We start from the raw sequence: 19,337 nt of genomic DNA on the forward strand, positions 1-19,337 counted from the left end.
AAATTATTTTGAGCTTATTTTAACAAGCATATCGAATTGGTTTAAAATAAATGCTTATGTGATAAGAATTATAGCAATAAACGTTTAATTAAATTGTTACCTAAACACACTCTTAATAAGCTTATTAAAATAAGTTAAAAATTGCTTATGTTTAGAGATAAGTACTTATTAATTAACTAATAAGCATTCACAATCTAACATAGGAACATTGATCCTGTACTTCTTACTCAGAAATGAACTTCAATAGCAAATCTCTGGATATCAACAAATCTGCTTGACATGATGCATGAGCCGAAATAAAATTCACATTATTTATTGATAAATGAATAAACTGATGTTTAATCCTCCAAAAATACTAAAATTCAACAAATAGACTGATATATCTGAGAACACACAACACCTTCTAACAACTCATCGGGAGATAATATAGCCTATAGTTGTTATGGAGGAAAGCTATTACACTGGATTTTACATTCTTGCCAACAGGGATAAACAGAGAAGACTTGATCACCAGCATTACCGAAAACATATTTCACTCTACCATAATTTCAATCCCACAGTATTAGCCAACCTAAAATTTTGAGGGCCATGTTGCTTGAGCTGACATAATAATTCCAACAATAACTCCAAATAGACCAAGCGCACTACCAAAGATCTCAATCACAAGAATCTTCACAAAGAGAGATGAGTTCTGAGCATCAGATAATGCACAGCTGCTTCCAATTATTCCTACGCACAACCTGCGAGAAGAAAGTGATGATACTAATCAAATATGCAACAGAAGGATGGAAAAAGTCTCCATGCATTCACCAAGATATATTCTCATGAAAAAGTGAGATGTAGGTTAAAAAGAATACACACCCACAAACAAGATTTGCGAAGCCCACTATAATTCCAGAGGCAAAGATGGCATATCCAGCTCTAAGAGACTCCGGATCATAGATTTGTGATTTTGGAACGCTTTCTAATTTTGTTTGTAGAATAATAGCCACGATAACACCATATATAGCAACAGCTTCACAGAAGATTACACTGAAATGCCAGAAACATCAAGAACCATATTGTCAAGTGGCAGAAATTGTTATATTTGAAACTATATCAGCTGGACCAGGATAGTTTAAGTAGATATTACATAAAAGGAACCTTAGCATTCACAACACTCAAATAGAAGAAATTTAGATTTAGATATTCAGAATGACAGTTCTAGATTTCACATTAAATACAGGGTTTAACAACCTTAATTTACCATTTACCTAGTCAACAAATCTTATTATAAAATCAAAACAATTTATAATCAAAATCTTATTTATAAAGCTGAAAAAAAGTCCCTAAGAAATTGATAAAAAAACAAACACGCATTGGAAGACAAAAGAAAACACATTGAGTTCTACCACAATGGCATTACTACAATAATCTCCTATGCTCAAATTAGGCGAAGCATGTTAGTAAAAGATCCTACACACAAGAATCTTCACATCGGGATTCTTAATAGCGTCAAGTGGCCCCTGGTCACCACAATGAGTTCCGTGGCGGATAAGTTTAATGTTACGGCCAACACAGCTGAAATCGCAATCATTTTTGCGGACTTCGAGCGCCTTCGCGGCGCCATTACAATGATACAGGGAAAACTCGAACATACCCTCACAAGTTGAAGATTAGGGTAAACTTTGAGGGGTAATATTGGGTTCTTTGCAAATCCATCCTTCCCGATAACCTTGTCTACTTACCCCTTCTGCACCTATCAAGCTACCAGCCACCGCACAAAGACCGACGACGCTCCGGTGACCATCTGCAGCCCCCCAACAGTCTCTTTTATCCTCATTCAGCAGCGTTCTTTTCCCCCTGTTTTTCTTTCTTTTGTTGATTATTTTGTCCTGTTTATGGTTCTTATTTTTTTGCTCTTCTTTTTCAATGGTTCTATTTTGATTTTATGCATGCCTTTTATATCTCTCACTGGTCAGGCTTATATGATTTCTTTTTGTGACCGATGATCTTTTAATCTTAACTATGACTATCACAAGTTTTAAGTACTTTTTTATCATTTATTTATGTATATTGTATAAATTGTATAAATATATAAAAATTCAGTGTAGAGGCCATCCTGTTATGCGCTATACTGCTATAGTGTTTTTGGGATCGGCTGCTATCTGGGATTGACAATACTGCTTCACATCACTCAAAAGTAAAACTATCCTGATTTCAAACATTCGAAATGGTAATTTGGAAATTTACATGAAGTGCAGGATTCAACAGCCTGAAATGACCATTCGACTTTAGTAACTCCAGTAAATGAACCTTTATCGTATGATCAATTGATCATTATATGTAAAGCCAAATGAATAAATAAAACACCCACACGCTCATTATCCTTTCCCTCTCATACAAAGGAGTGAATGAACTTTTAATGTTCAATCCCACACATAGTATTCAGCTTCAACTTGTTTTAACATAATGTTGAAGTTCTTCCTCTACCCAAAACCATCAGACTGTAAGGCTTATATTTTGTTCAGTACTTTGTGGCGTTTGGAGTGGAAAATGTTTTCCACTAAAATCTTCCGTTTGGTTAAGAAAAGAAAATTTTAGAAAACATTTTCAACCTTGGCTAACAGTCAAAGGTGAAGATTATACAACTTAATTGCTACAAGACATCTTCTTTGAACAAAGCTAACAGAAGTAACAATTGCAATCAAAACTTGCATGGTCAACAACTGGATGAAGTTCAAATGCTGTCATTGCTATTTATCAAAGTTTGATCAAATCATACAAAATAAAGGGAAAATGCATCATGCTATGTAAAAAAGTTACAGAAGGAAATCTTTTCTAGAAAACTATCTTACCTGCACATTTTTCAGGAACCCATTTTCTACAGAAATAGACCATTTAAAATCGAGATATTTTCCTTGAAAACCAACAGATGGGGAAGAAAACCATAGTAAACCTTTTTTTAAATAATAGACAGGCATAGTTAGAAATCATAGCAGTAACAGCCTCGGCCTTTGCTTAGGAAATAAGAAATAGCCTATCATTGTCACTGGTACACAGGTACAGTACCACCCTAAACCGGTAAACCCAATAGCCAGTAAGACTGAATGGAGGTTGACATGAAAGATAACAAAAATACAATTCCAACTACAATGGCACTCCGTGGTAAGCCTTTTTGTGCTCAATCAACAATGACAGTAGTGAAGCTAGTACTTTGTCGGAGGCTTAATTTTCACTTCTTTGGAGGTTGACAATTTATTAATAGAAATCATATGATGTGTTTGATTTTAGCTTTGATTGTGAACTGATTTCACTATGTATTCAACATTAGTTTCTTGCTAATGATCCTCTGGTAATCTTTCTTTCTCATTGTCAATAAATTTTATATTCATATGTTCTGATAATATCATACTTTTAGGCATGAAGCCTGTTGGGTTCTAGATTAGTTCCTGAATATTGAAGATCTTATCACAACCTTTTCACACTTCCTCTCAACCGTAAAGAAAACAGAATGAAAAAGCAACACGACACCTAGAGTAAGCCTAAATGTCAAAATTAACACCCGGAATCCCCGAATCAATGTCTAAGCTCTATTACAAACCGTCCATCATCCTTTCTCCTTTCCATCAAAACTACCAAGAATTTCAAAATCGCAATCCTCAATCGAAGCAAAATTAAACAAAGCTTCCTATCTAAAATGGAACACATCTACCAGAACACCGCAGAAGCCTACACCAATCGAACAAAACCAAAAGACTTTAATCCTTGGAACAGTTCTGAGGAAACCCTATCAACTATCATAATAACTATTTCAATTTTCAAGCAAACTAAAACAACTTGAACAAATTTATACACAGAGTCCAATTCGAAATCAAAAGCGAAAAATCCAAATAATCAAAAAAAAAAAAAATAGAAAGCGTATTGGCAATTAATTTTACCTAATGAGATTTTTGGAAGTGATTCGTGGAGCTTTGATTGCAGCACCGATCAAGCTACTACCAGTGATGTAAATTCCCCTACACAGGCAAAGTCAAGGGTGAGAATAACGGAAATCACGAAATCGGAAACGGAGAGAGCGGGAATAGGATGCGTACCAGGCAGCGCCGAGGACGGAGACGCCGATAGCGACGGCGATTCCGATGGCGGAGAAGGTGTATGGGGAGATCTTGACGAGTGCGGTGCTCCATACGTACGAGCGCGTCGCCATTGTTGCAGCACCAGACATGATGATGATGAGGTGTTCGTGTTGAGAACCAAACGATCGGGATCGGATCTCTCTTTCTCAGTGTTGTTTTGTTAGAGAGAGAGAGAGAGAGAGAGTGGGGGAGAGATGAAACAATGAAACGACGTGCCGTTTTGTTACTTTTGGATCATAAAATGATTGACAACTAAATAAATATAAATATTCACGTTCAAAAAAAAAAATATTGAGTTTTTGTTTTTGTTTTTGTTTGACTTAATTCCAGTTTGGGCCCCTGATGTTTCACAAATGTGCGATCTACACCCCTGTGTTTAAAACGTGCGGTCAAGGTCCCTCATCTATCTAAAACGTGATAACGATGCCCTTCTGTTAACTTCCGCTAGGTTCCGTCAGTTGACCAAACGGAACTGCTGACGTGTCACTTATTTAATTAATAAAATATAGGCTACTAATTGGTGACGGAAATAATCCGTCACAAAACTCTTCAGCCAACACACTCTCTCAACAAACCCTATCCCTTCAAATCGTGCTCTTTCTTCCTAAAATTCAACAGAGGAATTTCATTGCAAAAGAACTATATGCACAACAAATCAGTATAAAGCAATGCAAAGTCAGATGAATCAGTAATCAACATGTTTCCATCAAATAGAAAACTCAGATTACTAAACTAAACCAAAATATTCCAAAATCAATACAAACTAAGAAAAAAGAAAGCAAGATAGTACAGGGAAATACAAACAGAGGAGACAGGGAAAAAACTACACAACTTCTCTGCATCAGGGAACAAAAACCAGAATCTGTCATCCACTCCATCACCCCTTGAGAACAGAATCAGATCAAGCAAGAAATCACCCAAAACGCAAACTCCCTCAAAAACATAATCCCACACCTCCACTCAATTACAAGCACCAACATAAAACAAAAATACAGCTAGCCACAATAGCCATTACAAGCATTCCAGGCAGATACGTGGATTAGTAATCCAATCATTAGTAGAGAATTTGAAGGTTTTATTTCTTACCTGCAACCAGTTCCATGCCCTTAATTGGGAAAGTTCCAAAAATTTCTCTGGTTCCATGTGGCCATTCTTAAAGATGACGTTATTACGGTGTAACCACAGCGATCGTGTGACTGCGAACAATGCTCGCCGGTGGCGGCGCCGGCGGCGGTCGCCGGAGTGACGGCGACCGATCATCAAATTGGTTAAGGGGTTTTGAAGCTGGCTTCAAGGGGGGAGTCAAATCGTGGTGTTGATTTTGCCATTGGAGGTCGAACGGCGCCGGAATCGGGACGAGAAGGTGGCGGCGGCTAGGGTTTCATCTCCTCTGTTTTGTGTCGATTTTCTTTGAATCGGGAGGTGGTGTTGGAGCGCCGGTGTTCGCTGGGACAGGGGGAGGAGCACACGATTGACAGGTGGTGGTCGCGACTCCGGTGGTGGTCGTTGGACCATTTGCAGGGGGCAAAGCTTCATGGTTGTGGCCAACTGTGGTTGTTGCGTGCGTGGAGGTGGTGGTTCAGCCAAGGAAGGAAGGAGAAGTAGTATGATATGGGTGATGAATAGAGGAGAAGGGTGCTGCCATGGTGTGTTGGGTTGCAGGGGAAAGGGTAAAGAAAAATGAAGAAGATGATGTTGTGAGGGAGAGGAGAAAAACACGAGAGTGAGAGGGAGAGATGTGAGTGAACGGGTGAGAGAGTGTGTTGGCTGAAGGGTTTTGTGACGGATTATTTCCGTCACTAATTAGTAGCTTATTTTTGATGAATTAAATAAGTGACACGTCAGCATTTTCGTTTGGTCAACTGACGGAACCTAGCGGAAGTTAACAGAAGGGCATCATTATCACGTTTTAGATAGATGAGGGACCTTGACCGCACGTTTTAAACACAGGGGGTGTAGACCGCACATTTGTGAAACATCAGGGGCCCAAACTGGAATTAAGCCTTTTTGTTTTTGTCAACTGTGTGATATGAAAGTGGGCTCAGAGGCCCAAAGACACAAAGTCATACGAATTTTAGATTTGGTGGATATGTTTGGCTTTTCATTTTATTTTCCTGATTTTAATTATAAATTATCTTCTTTTTAAAAATTTCATATAATAAATTGTGAAAATAATTTGTGTTGTGATTACATCACGTGTCACTAGTATGAGTTTGTGGTGATAAGATCACATATTCAAGAGATCAGGTACGTACACGTGTAGTATAAGCTTAAGAGTTAAGCAATTGATTTTATATATAAAGGATTGATTGGGACACGCAATCAGGGCGATGCACAACAATTACTCCGAAGTAGGTTAAGAGAGAGAAAGAAAAGAAAGAGAGAGAGAGAGAGAGAGAGAGAGAGAGAGAGAGAGAGAGAGAGATATGGAATTGCCGGAAGGATGCATCGCTGATATACTGTGTCGCACTACTCCGTTGGATGTCGCCAGGATCTCAGTCATTTCTAAGATCTTCTCCTCTGCCGCTGATTCTAATACCATTTGGGAACATTTTCTCCCTTCTGATTATCGTTCCATCATTTCCATGTCTCCTTCCTTGGCCAATGCTCCTTCAAAAAAAGCCATATATCTCGCTCTCTCTGATCACCCTATCATCATTGACCAGGGTAAAAAGGTAAATAATCTCATCAATCTAATATGATCATTTCTTAGATTAGGGCTTTTCTGAGTATTAATTAAGCTTTGGTTGTTTTCTAATTTTCTGAAATGCAGAGCTTTCAATTGGACAGGAAGAGTGGGAAGAAATGTTACATGCTTGCTGCCAGATCTCTCTACATTTCTAGCGGTGACGATGAACATTACTGCCACTGGGTCACCCTCCCTGAGTCTAGGTCAGCTCTTCAATATTGAATTTTCTTCTAGTTTTTTGTGGAGTTCATTTTATTTTATTTTATTTTATTAATTAATGATAAGACTTATCAAACAAAAATCACGATGTTAATTAATCTCACCTTTAATGCATCAATAATATATTTATAAGAATTAAGTAAAAGATCGGTGAATTTTATTTCCAATTCATTTATTTTAAACATAAAGCCTACTTATGATAAGATTATTTAAATTTTTGAGTAAGGTATATTGTCATTTAATTACGAGTTATGTTGTGAATGTTTATATTTTTGTACCACATCATTCTTATGTACAAATGTTGCCAACCTATATATTGAACAGGTTTGGAGAAGTTGCCATGCTTAAAGTTGCGTCCAGGTCTGTTATTTGTGGGAAGATAAATACTGTTGATTTGTCCCCAAACACTCAATATGCATCTTTTCTTGTTTTTAAGTTGATCAATGCTCATGGATTTCATTGCAAACCTATGTTGTTATGGATTAACATTTCTGGAGGCCCTATCTGTTCTAAGGCGGTTTGTTTGGACTTGAGGTCAAAAGGTAGGGACAATATATTCAAATTTCGAAATGTGAGAAGTGATGGCTTGTTGGAGATTGAGATAGGGGAGTTCTTCAATTCAGGCCTAGAAGATGGTGAAGTAGAGATGCGTGTTATGATGATAAAGGGGAATGGTAGTTTCTATCTTGAAGGAATAGAAGTTAGGCCTAAAATTCTCATCACATGAAAAATGGTAGATAGGCCTAGAAAATATGTTAAGGGTATTGCAACTTTTGTGGTAGAAAATATGGTCTCCAAATGAATTTCTTTTTCATTTCTTAGTTTTTGACCAAATAAACTTATTATGTGTCTGTTTGTTCTTTATTCCCTTAGCTTGTGTAATCATTCAATCCCAATTTGAAAACACTTCAAAAATGCATATGCATTCATTCCAATTATACTTTATTGTTCTTTATATCTAGATCTCTTTTATTCTTTTTTCTTACTTTTTTTTATAGGCAAATTTTAGTTGTTAGAAATATTAGTAAATTAATCTCTCCTCTGAGTTCGAATCTTGGTGTAACACCCCGACTTTCGGAACGTCACTTTAGTAACCAATTAGGCGTTCAACAATTTTTTGTTTCCTTGTCTTTGGTTTTGTTTAATGTCATCTATTAACTTAAATCTAAGATCACTTTTACAAGAAAGGTTGCTGTATTCTCACAAAAAATAAATAAACTAAAAGTGGAAAATGCAAGTTTTTTTTATTTTTTAAATTAAAGCAAGACTTGTCCAGCGAGGACTTAATCTAAAACTCAAAACATACCCCGATAAACTATATATATAACATGTACAGCTCATGTTGTACTATAAACGTAACCAGAACCTGTAAGTGGAAAAAAGTGTGCCCGAAGGCAAGTGTACGCAAAAGTGATCAAGTGTACGTGTCATAATTACAATCCTCCAAATATGGGAGAGCCAACCCAAAACAGCCTCCTCGTACCCCCTATCGTCCGACTACTCCCTGTGATTCTCATACAGAGAACCACACAAAAAGCAAAATGTCGGGAACCTACCATGTCCCACAATGTACAACTGAGAACCAGAGCTACGACTATATACACCCTAAACCCAATCATGCGAAGAAGCGGGTCTCCCAACCCTCCTCCTCCTCCTCGCTCGTGTAGTCATCCTCAGTGTCTGAGTCCACAGTAATCACATCGACATCCAGATCTAGAACCTCTCTCCTCACAGTCTTACGCGCCACTCTAGTCAAATCGGTCACCAAGTTGACCACGCCGGTAGCAATCTCCTCCTCAACCACGTGAACCAAAGTTTGCACGTGGTATCCACGAGAGGAAGTGGACGCTCTTAAACGAGTTGAAAGCATGGCCAATGGCTCCTCCTTTGGCTCAATGAACCTTGAAGAACACGCAACGCCCGTAGGGTCCACAACAGCATGCAGTGTCGGTCCAGAAGGTGTCTTAGTAGCAGCATCGATCTTAGAAGGATCCTCCTCTTCAGATGACGATGACGACGGCGTAGGTGGTCACAATCCACAGCCAGGTCCGAAGTGAACCATCAGTGGCAGGCCAAAGGCTACGGTGTACTTCCGCGGAACTCCAGTCGCCAGGACTCCATGTCCATCAATCATGTCCTCCATCAATCTCCCCTTATAGGTCACGCGGTGGTTGGTGGGGTCCAACTCCCATGCAGCAGGGTCAACACGATCAACCATCTCGTACCTGATTCCCCCGGAAGGGCGAACCAATGTGAACCACTCCCCCAACGACATCTGGCAGTTTGCCGACCGCCCAAACACAAACAATACAAACAAGGCAAGGCGCGAGGGTCAACTCATAGAATTTGGTAGATAATACAGACACAAGTAAAGCATAGGGATGAATATATATATATATATATATATATATATGTGTATATATAAGTTCGATAAATCTTATCATGGCATATAATATCATATCCTCAGGTTACTATATCAACATACATCAATCATCAATTTATCAAAACACATAACGATGTTTATCAACATCAACTCATCAAACTCATAATCATGTTTATCAACATTAAATCATCAAGTGCATGGTATAAAATGCAATGTCATGCTAAAATTATGCTCCGGACAGGCTGGCACGTATCGAGTCGGTCTTTTCACTGGCCTTTGTGTTAACCATAAGACTCGGTCTCTTACTACCTAAATGTAGTCAGATCGGCCTTAACCCGTAGGTTATCCACTAAGTCTTCTACTTAAGATACACTCTTGGTGTTCTTATGTGGAAACTTTATCTTTCGATCCCACTGGTTCCACCGAGGTCCGACATTCTGTCGTGTATCCTCAGACATGAATGAATGATGCAATATGGTTAGCCAAACATCGTATCGTCCTCACAAACGTAAGTGTCTAGCTAAGAATATTGTCTCTAAGATTCCCTAAGGTAATTGTCAAACTATCGACCTCGAATTCCCATAACAAAGAGTGCAAACACCCTTAATGTCTGCTCGAGTCATCTGACTCATCGTTTGAATGGTCGAACTGCTCTGAGAGAAAAAACTGTACATCGTACTTAGGGACTTATTGGTTTCCCAGACTTATCCCTTAGGTAGCCTAAACATTAAACTGTGGGTTGGACAAAGGTGCAAAAGCACACAGGGTTTGATGTGCCAAACTGCAAGTGTACAGTTTCGCCCGAGGTTTTAATTATCGAACACAAGGATTGTGATAGTTTACTTCTAATGTTACCAAACTCTCGTTGTAAGGACGAAAAGCGAAATTAAAAGAGGGTTTAGTTGGTTGATAGAACGAAGTAACAAGAAAACGTGGAAAAGATAATTACTGATTTGAAATCACTTAGAGAAAAGCGCACCGGGGAATTGATTTCGTTTACCCTTTCTATGTTTCTACCCGCTACAATTATATATGAAATTAGTTAAATCTGTTCCTGGTGCTAAGCCTATATGTTTACTTGCTAATCCCTTAGTCAAGCACCCCTTCTAGTTAATTAGTGATAGCTAATTCCTTAGTACCTAATCCTAATTAACTAGAGATTCAATTTCATGTTCAGGCAAACACAAATAAATTGCTACCCTTATCCCTAAGGCGTAGAGACCCTTATTCAATTTCTTCCTAGATCCATATCATCTACCAATTTCCCAATTGTGCAAACGATAGCATGAAACCCATTCGCGATTGGATTCAATAAAAGTAAAGAAGAAATTCATGAACTAAATTAACCATTCATATATAACTGAAACGTATCAAAACATAGTTTAGAGAAAACTACATCATATCCTCAGTACAAGAGAGGATTAGTTCCTCATAGTCATAGGAAACAATTCAAGAAAAAGGTAGCAAAACATCAAAATTACAATAGAAACCTGTAAGGGATCCTAAAGAACTAAGAGCTCTGCCTCCAAAGGTCTCTCCAAATGTTTCAACGTGAAAAGATTGATAAAATAGGTTAAAAACGCACTTAAATAGAGTCTGGTTGTTATTTCGCGCAAATGCGCGAATTGTGTGAAGGATCTCGCGCAAAACTGGCGCAAAATATTTCAGAAGCTAATTCCTTCGTGTAAATGCGCGAGATGCAAGAGGAAATTGGCGCAAAACCAGCGCAAAGAAATTCAGATTGCTCCAGACTTCGAGATTCTTGGCTCTCTCCCTTGATTTTCTCCTTGATTCCACATCTTCTCCTAAAATAATAATAATAATAAAGGAAAATAATTAAAAACCAATAATAGAGATTAACTAGAAGATAGAGTAAGATACCGAATTCAAATAACTTGATTAAATCCTAATGAAATCTATAAAAATAACATAAAAATTATAGAAAAATACTAAAACTAAATGAAAACATTAAAATGCATGAACTAAGCCTAAAGTATCATAAAATGACCTAAATATCCTAAAAACTATATTAAACTACATGCAAATAAATCAGGAAAATAGCCTTAAATCCCGGGTCATCACACCCCTATACTCAACGGCAGCTTGTCCTCAAGCGGAAACTTAGGAAAGCTTGTCCTCAAGCACAGAATAAATCAATTCTGAATCAATTGCCAGCACTTTTAAATCACAAGATACACATCCAACAAATAAAGATCAATTCATGAGCATACAAGTTAAGAGAAACAAGGAATCAAGTCTAGAGAAAATGAAATCAATAGGACAATGAGACTCAAAGTTCACATCAAAACTCACAATTGTGATCATCAATTATCAATTATTTAGTGCATCTGACAGTACAAGCACTATGCTTCAGTTCTGATAATCAATCAAATCAAAGTCAGACAATGTCATGCTATGCAACAAGAAAAAGATTCTCACATGTTGTAACTTGGCTAAGGTGTAACTTTAGGTAGGATAAGAAAAGGATAATACAAGTTTACACTCACAGATAGTTAAGTGATCTATTTCTTTTTTCAATTCAGAGCATTCATTTAAAGCACTCAAGGTTCTTTCTCTCTACTCTCCTCTTTTTATTTTGCAAATTTTGCTCTTTTTTTTTTCATTCATTTTTTCCAAGCATTTTGCTTCATTTTCATGCACACTAGGAGAGAGAAGGAACCGACACGCTAATATTCTTTTTTATTTGCTCAATTCACAATTGAGATCACTTAACAACTCATGAATATTTCCAAAGTTAGGGACCAAGAAAATTCACATTTAGGCTCAACTTGGGCAACTAAGGAATAACTGAAACAAAGTCTGAAGGCCATCAAGAATGCCTAATAATCTCTTAACAAATCACAAGCATAACACTATCGAAACGATATGCATATCAAAGCAGAACCAAGCAAGTGTAAGCAAGTCAGGAATCATCAGAGATCACTCATCACTCAGCAGAAAACAAGGGGTAAAGAGATGAACCCCAGTGAACTCCTATCAACACTATCTATTGAAAACATCACTCAGTCCTAAAATTCACTTACTTCTATCAAAAGCATGTCATGTCCAATACATTAGCTGCACATGTGTATCACAATTTCCATAAAAACAAGGCATAGATTCAGAATTGAAATCAATTGAGTAGTCAAATACAAAGGCAGATAACTCGGGGTAAAAGCATGTGCATAACTAGTGTGTGCAACAAAATGTAAAATGCATGATCATGCAATTACTTGAGAGATAATTGGTTAAGAAAAACTCCCTGTACTCAATTTGGGTGCAAACAGTGATAGCACCAGGACTCTGTCAGCTGGACCCTCCAGCTCAATTCTGATCATGTAAATCACTTAGTCCTTGTAAAAATGAACACACAAATTAAAAATACCACAATTATAACTCAAATAACTCATGAGAACACTAAGACTCAACACAAAATAAAGACTCAACTAAAAAGGATATATTTTTGTTTTTGTTTTTCTCATTTTTTCAAAACTAACACTACGAAACAGGAAATAAAGAAAAAATCATTAAAACTAAGAAAGCAAAACGAAAATGAAATTAGAACTAAAATTACCGCTTGGGTTGTCTCCCAAGAAGCACAATTTTATAGTCTTTGTTAGACTTCACCGGACTAAGAATTCTATCCGGGGTTTACCCCATAGTGCGTTGCACTTCCGGGTTCCTTAAACTTAGCACACATTTTCACCATGTTCTTGCAAGCAATCTCAAAAGCATGAACACAATTATTCAATTTAGAGTTAAAAGGGATATGAGGTTTATCATCTTTCTTATGTTTTGGCTTCCATATGAAGGATTCTCCTTTCGCTTTCTCCTCTTTCCGCTCCATGTTGGCCACAACGCTTTGAAGATGAACTGGTTCAGCTTGATTTCTCAGGTTCTCCTCCTTCTGCTCTGAGTTGACAACCATGCTCATTGAGTAGACTTTCTCAGTTTGGTCGCTCTGTGTGTTCTTCTTTTTCTTCTTATTTGATGCTCCAGCTTTTTCTTTAAGGAAGAACTGCTTCAACTTCTCATCACTCCACTCGTCCATCATCTCCACCAAGAATGCATCATTCTTCTCAATTTGCTTTGGCTTCAGGTCAAATATGGTGAAAGTAATTTTCTCATCAGCTACCCTTAAAGATATTGTTCCTTTTCCCACATTTATTTTCGCTTGTGAAGTGGCTAGGAACGGTCTTCCCAGAATCAATGGTATTTTAGAGTCCTCGTCCATATCAATTATCACAAAATCCACCGGAAACTCAAACTCTCCTACTCTCACTAGCACATCTTCAACAACTCCCCAAGGAGTCACCATGGAGCGGTCTGCTAGTTGAAGCATCATCATTGTTGGCTTCAGCTCTCCAACATTAAGTCGCTCGAACATTGATAAGGGCATTAAGTTGACGCTTGCCCCTAAATCACATAAAGCTCTCACTTCCTTTGAAGCCCCAAAGTTAACAGGTAGAGTGAAACTACCTGGATCCTTTCGTTTGGGTGGAAGCTTCCTTTGCAAAATAGCTCTACACTCCTCAGTCAGCTCAACGATATCATTCTCTTCACTCAAGCTCCTTTTCTTAGAGAGTATCTCCTTCATGAACTTGGCATATTGAGGCATCTTTTCTAAAACTTCAGAGAATGGGAGGTCTACACGTAACTTTTTAAACATAGAAATAAACTTGGAGAATTGCTTCTCCAACCTCCTCTTTGCTATGTTAGTGGGGAAAGGGGGAAAATGAACTTTTGTAAACTTATTATTTTCTAAATCTACTTTTCTCTCTTTCACTAACCTATCTTCACTTTGTTCTTTTTCCTTACTTATCACTTCAAATTCACTTTTATTTCCAGCCTCAATCTTATTCTTTCCACTAATTTTTTTTATTTTCAATTTCATGCATAACTTTTCCACTTCTTAGAGTAACAGCAGAAATATTCTCCCTAGGACTAGGCACAATGTTACTAGAAAACATACCTGGAGGTCTCTCAGATAATTGTTTGTAAATTTGACCGACCTGATTCTCCAGATTTTTTATTGAAGCCTCCTGGTTTTTGAAGTTATTTCTAGACCCATTTATGAAGCTATATGTGGACACCTGAAGCTTGCTAGTAGCTTGGGCCAGTTCTCCCACAATTTCTTCTAGGCTCTTCTTCCCACTTCCTTGCTCTTGAGAGGGTTGAGGTTTTTGATCTTGACCATAACTCCTTTGATTAGAGTACTCCCTTGAATTTCCAGACTTGTCTTGATCTCTCCATGAAAAGTTAGGGTGATTCCTCCAACCCGGATTATAAGTATTTGAGTAAGGGTTGTTTTGAGGATTACCCATTGCCTTCACTTCCTCATCAAATGCAGCATCTTCAGCACTCAGTTTGCGACCATCTAAACGTTGTACTATTGCATCCATCTTTTGTGACAACTTTCTATTGGAGGTGAGAACATCATCATTTGTTCCAACTTCATGCACTATTTCCCGGTTCTCTCTATCATAATCTGACTGTGAAGATCTAGTGGCCAAATTGTCGATGATCTCAAGAGCTTTGTGTGCAGGCAATGAATCAAATGCACTATTGGCTGCTGCGTCCAACATTCCTCTCGCATACTCAAGCAATGACGGGTAAAATTTGTCCACTTGTTCACCAGCAGAAATATTATGACCTGGACACTTCCTCAGAAGTTCTTGGAACCGCTCCCAAGCCTCATACAAATTTTCAGATTTGTTTTGTTTGAATGCATAAATTTCCTGCTTCGCCTTTCTGATGCGTGTGGATGGAAAGAATTTGGTGATAAATTTTTCCGCCAAGTCCTCCCATGTTCGAATGCTGTTAGGGGGTTGTGACCTCAACCAATCTTCTGCAGCATCCTTCAAAGTGTAGTAAAAAAGAATCATCCGGACGGTATCCAAGCTGACTTCACCCCTTTTCAGAGACTCACAATGTCTGGTGAATCTGTACATGTGAGCATGCGAATCCTCAGTAGCTTTACCTCCAAACTGATGATGGCTCACCAACTGAATATAATGATGTGGAATTTGAAAGTTGTCTGGTATGTCTGCTGGAAGGACAACGCTGCCCTCATATGTATAGCTCATACGAGGGGCAGTGAGTTCCCTCAATGGTCTCTGAGCATCATGTTCAGCTTCTTCTTCTTTCTGGCGAAGGATCCGAGCTTCAATTTCAGTTTCCATTCTCGCTTCACATTCAGCTCGGATTCTTGCTTCAAACTCCTCTTGTGTTTCAGCCATGGTATTCGCTTGATTGTACCTTGCATGCACTAGCAAACAACAGTCAGTAGCACCCGCACAAGAGTAATAAATTAAAAAAATAAAAGTCCTAACAGTTAGATTCAGATAAAATACAAAATAAACCAAACACAATCCCTGGCAACGGCGCCAAAAACTTGATGTGCCAAACTACAAGTGTACAATTTCGCCTGGGGTTTTAATTATCGAACACAAGGATTGTGATAGTTTACTTCTAATGTTACCAAACTCTCGTTGTAAGGACGAAAAGCGAAATTAAAAGAGGGTTTAGTTGGTTGATAGAACGAAGTAACAAGAAAATGTGGAAAAGATAATTACTGATTTGAAATCACTTAGAGAAAAGCGCACCGGGGAATTGATTTCGTTTACCCTTGCTATGTTTCTACCCGCTACAATTATATATGAAATTAGTTAAATCTGTTCCTGGTGCTAAGCCTATATGTTTACTTGCTAATCCCTTAGTCAAGCACCCCTTCTAGTTAATTAGTGATAGCTAATTCCTTAGTACCTAATCCTAATTAACTAGAGATTCAATTTCATGTTCAGGCAAACACAAATAAATTGCTACCCTTATCCCTAAGGCGTAGAGACCCTTATTCAATTTCTTCCTAGATCCATATCATCTACCAATTTCCTAATTGTGCAAACGATAGCATGAAACCCATTCGCGATTGGATTCAATAAAAGTAAAGAAGAAATTCATGAACTAAATTAACCATTCATATATAACTGAAACGTATCAAAACATAGTTTAGAGAAAACTACATCATATCCTCAGTACAAGAGAGGATTAGTTCCTCATAGTCATAGGAAACAATTCAAGAAAAAGGTAGCAAAACATCAAAATTACAATAGAAACCTGTAAGGGATCCTAAAGAACTAAGAGCTCTGCCTCCAAAGGTCTCTCCAAATGTTTCAACGTGAAAAGATTGATAAAATAGGTTAAAAACGCACTTAAATAGAGTCTGGCTGTTATTTCGCGCAAATGCGCGAATTATGTGAAGGATCTCGCGCAAAACTGGCGCAAAATATTTCAGAAGCCAATTCGTTCGCGTAAATGCGCGAGATGCAAGAGGAAATTGGCGCAAAACCAGCGCAAAGAAATCCAGATTGCTCCAGACTTCGAGATTCTTGGCTCTCTCCCTTGATTTGCTCCTTGATTCCACATCTTCTCCTAAAATAACAATAATAATAAAGGAAAATAATTAAAAACCAATAATAGAGATTAACTAGAAGATAGAGTAAGATACCGAATTCAAATAACTTGATTAAATCCTAATGAAATCTATAAAAATAACATAAAAATTATAGAAAAATACTAAAACTAAATGAAAACATTAAAATGCATGAACTAAGCCTAAAGTATCATAAAATGACCTAAATATCCTAAAAACTATATTAAACTACATGCGAATAAATCAGGAAAATAGCCTTAAATCCCGGGTCATCAGGGTTTCCCCTAACTAGGATCATCGACACTTCTCATATTCCCAACTCTTATTCAAGCTCTAAGCCTTATTCACTAAGTTATCAATACATTAAAGTGTTCGAATATTGTTTAGCGTATTATGAATTTCATTTGTAAAACAATTTCTAATCCTTTTTATCTCGAACTCTATAAGTCTAAGATTTCCCTTAAAACCGTGTAATTCCCCAAGAAGGTCTCGATCTCCTAAAACAACAAAGGTTTAGACCTTGGTCCGACCTGTTAATCATTCCCTTAAAACTTTCCGTCACTAGCATGACATAAACTCTCGTTACCCACACTCCGACGGTTCCACAATATACATATAAATAATTGCACAATCAGTTAGTACAATCCAACAAAGCATATTCACATATATCAACACATCCTATGAATAGCCACTTAGCACATAAAACATGTGATTCAGTCAACATCAATCATAGAAACAATCAAATCATAAACACATATGTTGATCGAAGCCCCAGAAATCAGAGACACACGTTTCAAGTTTTAGCTCAATCAACATCAAACATAATCAGATAAGCAAGTCGACGTTATCGACGCCTAAGTCATTAACTATCAAGTAAGTTGTCCTCACTTCCCACTCGTTCAGCTTCACAATCCAAGGGTTCCTCACTTGTTTCCTCAGTAGCTCCAAGAGTTTCCAAAGTCAAACCTTTGAGCAAATACAACATTACTCGGTCACAAGCAATCAAAACAACATAAAAAATATCAACTAACGTCCGACAAAAATTTAAAAGCTTCGGAGTATGATAATCTTAGACAGAATGACAAGTTTTCACAAAAAAAGAATTCCCCCCCCCCCCACAATGAGCTCTCGGCCACCCCCCCCCATCATTTTAGCGTTTAGGCGCATTTTATTCGATCTAATTTAATTCCTAGGTAGTCTAGGGGTATAACTAGGGTAAAACAATGCTCGGAAAAACTTTCGGAATTGAAATGCAAATATGGTTATTTGGGTCAAGACTTTAAGCTCAAAAACTCAAAGTTGGAATTTTTGAAAAAGAATTTGATAGGGTTGTAGAGAATGTAGTTTATAGCAACTAATTTTAAAGGCACTAGGTTAAGTCGTGAATTTTTGGTTCAAAAGCAAACAAAGGAGTAAAAATGGGTATTTTCACTGTTTTTCATATCTACGGCGACTCAGAGAAAATCCGAGCGCACCGGCGGTGAATATGGAACGCAAGAATGGCAAAGATGATTGAAAGAAGAAATCGAATTAAAAAGATGTTTTTGGAAATGCTCAAAACTTTGAGCACAGAAAGACATAGTTAAAAATAACAGAAAGTAGAAACAAAGGTATGGAATAGCAAGGTTACCTCGTTGCCGATCCAAAGAAACTAAAATCGGGTCGATCGGACAAGAACTCGTGAAGAAATCACCCTCTCTCTCTCTCTACCCGCAGATCTCTCTCTAATTGGGGGAAAATGAGATATTTTTTCATTTCCTCCTTTTATAGCGAAGGTCGAAAAAGTAAAATCTGAGGATTCTCAGATCCGGTCGTCCTAGTACTTTCATCTGCTGATAAGAAGAGAATATTTGGCGACAAAATGCCAAAACTCAAAATGAGGTTCTCTAAATTGAAGAAAACGATACAAACGCAGTATGGATCAAAATACGCCAGAAAACTACTTTTTGCAGTTGGTGTCGGATGAAGAAACTTCCTTCTGAAGAAAAGTCGTAATCGTTGAAAGACTTGCGGCTACGCGGATGGAAACTTTGTTAAAAGCTCTGAATAGAAAAACTCTTCATTCAGGGTCTTAATTAAAGTCCTCGAGAAGATAAAGCCTAGCTTCGACGGACTTCCGGGAAGCCAAACCTATCGCGTGTACAGTCCAGACTTTCGTAGCGAAACATTGGTCATGGGAAAAATACTCGAAGGTTCTTATTTTCCTAACGATTTTGAATTTCGCGTAAACAGTGCTCTAGGAGCGGAATTAGTCTTTTTCGGGCACTCTCGACCTTAGCCGGGTGTAGAAATCGCTCGAGCTAACCGACTATAGTACCATCCCTAGTCATTTCCTGAACTTTCTTCTTCATAAAGTCATCCAATTATGTAGATACTTGTTCAAGTTCCTTTCACGCTACATCGAAACCTAAGCGTGAATAGGAAACTAATTATTTAATCTATAACTAAAAACTAGGGACTCCTTTCTCTTACTTATCATTTAGAGTGTTTACACCC

At 37.7% G+C, this 19,337-nt stretch overlaps 2 protein-coding genes across 2 annotated transcripts; one reads left to right on the plus strand and one right to left on the minus strand.

Annotated features, from left to right (window-relative positions):
- Positions 1-287: 287 nt before the first annotated feature.
- Positions 288-4,344, minus strand: LOC130718561 (V-type proton ATPase subunit c''2). The gene is made up of 4 exons (XM_057569167.1): positions 4,077-4,344; positions 3,921-3,998; positions 862-1,032; positions 288-740 (listed from the first exon to the last, which is right to left on the minus strand). Exons 1-4 carry the CDS (start codon positions 4,205-4,207, stop codon positions 572-574), a joined length of 549 nt encoding a protein of 182 aa, XP_057425150.1. The 5' UTR covers positions 4,208-4,344; the 3' UTR covers positions 288-571.
- A 2,179-nt stretch (positions 4,345-6,523) lies between these two features.
- Positions 6,524-7,884, plus strand: LOC130719058 (putative F-box protein PP2-B12). Its single transcript, XM_057569706.1, has 3 exons — positions 6,524-6,793; positions 6,892-7,010; positions 7,351-7,884. Exons 1-3 carry the CDS (start codon positions 6,545-6,547, stop codon positions 7,751-7,753), a joined length of 771 nt encoding a protein of 256 aa, XP_057425689.1. The 5' UTR covers positions 6,524-6,544; the 3' UTR covers positions 7,754-7,884.
- Positions 7,885-19,337: the final 11,453 nt, after the last annotated feature.

The sequence above is a fragment of the Lotus japonicus genome, chromosome 5 (genome assembly GCF_012489685.1).
Source record: "Lotus japonicus ecotype B-129 chromosome 5, LjGifu_v1.2".
In the NCBI taxonomy this organism is placed as follows: domain Eukaryota; kingdom Viridiplantae; phylum Streptophyta; class Magnoliopsida; order Fabales; family Fabaceae; genus Lotus; species Lotus japonicus.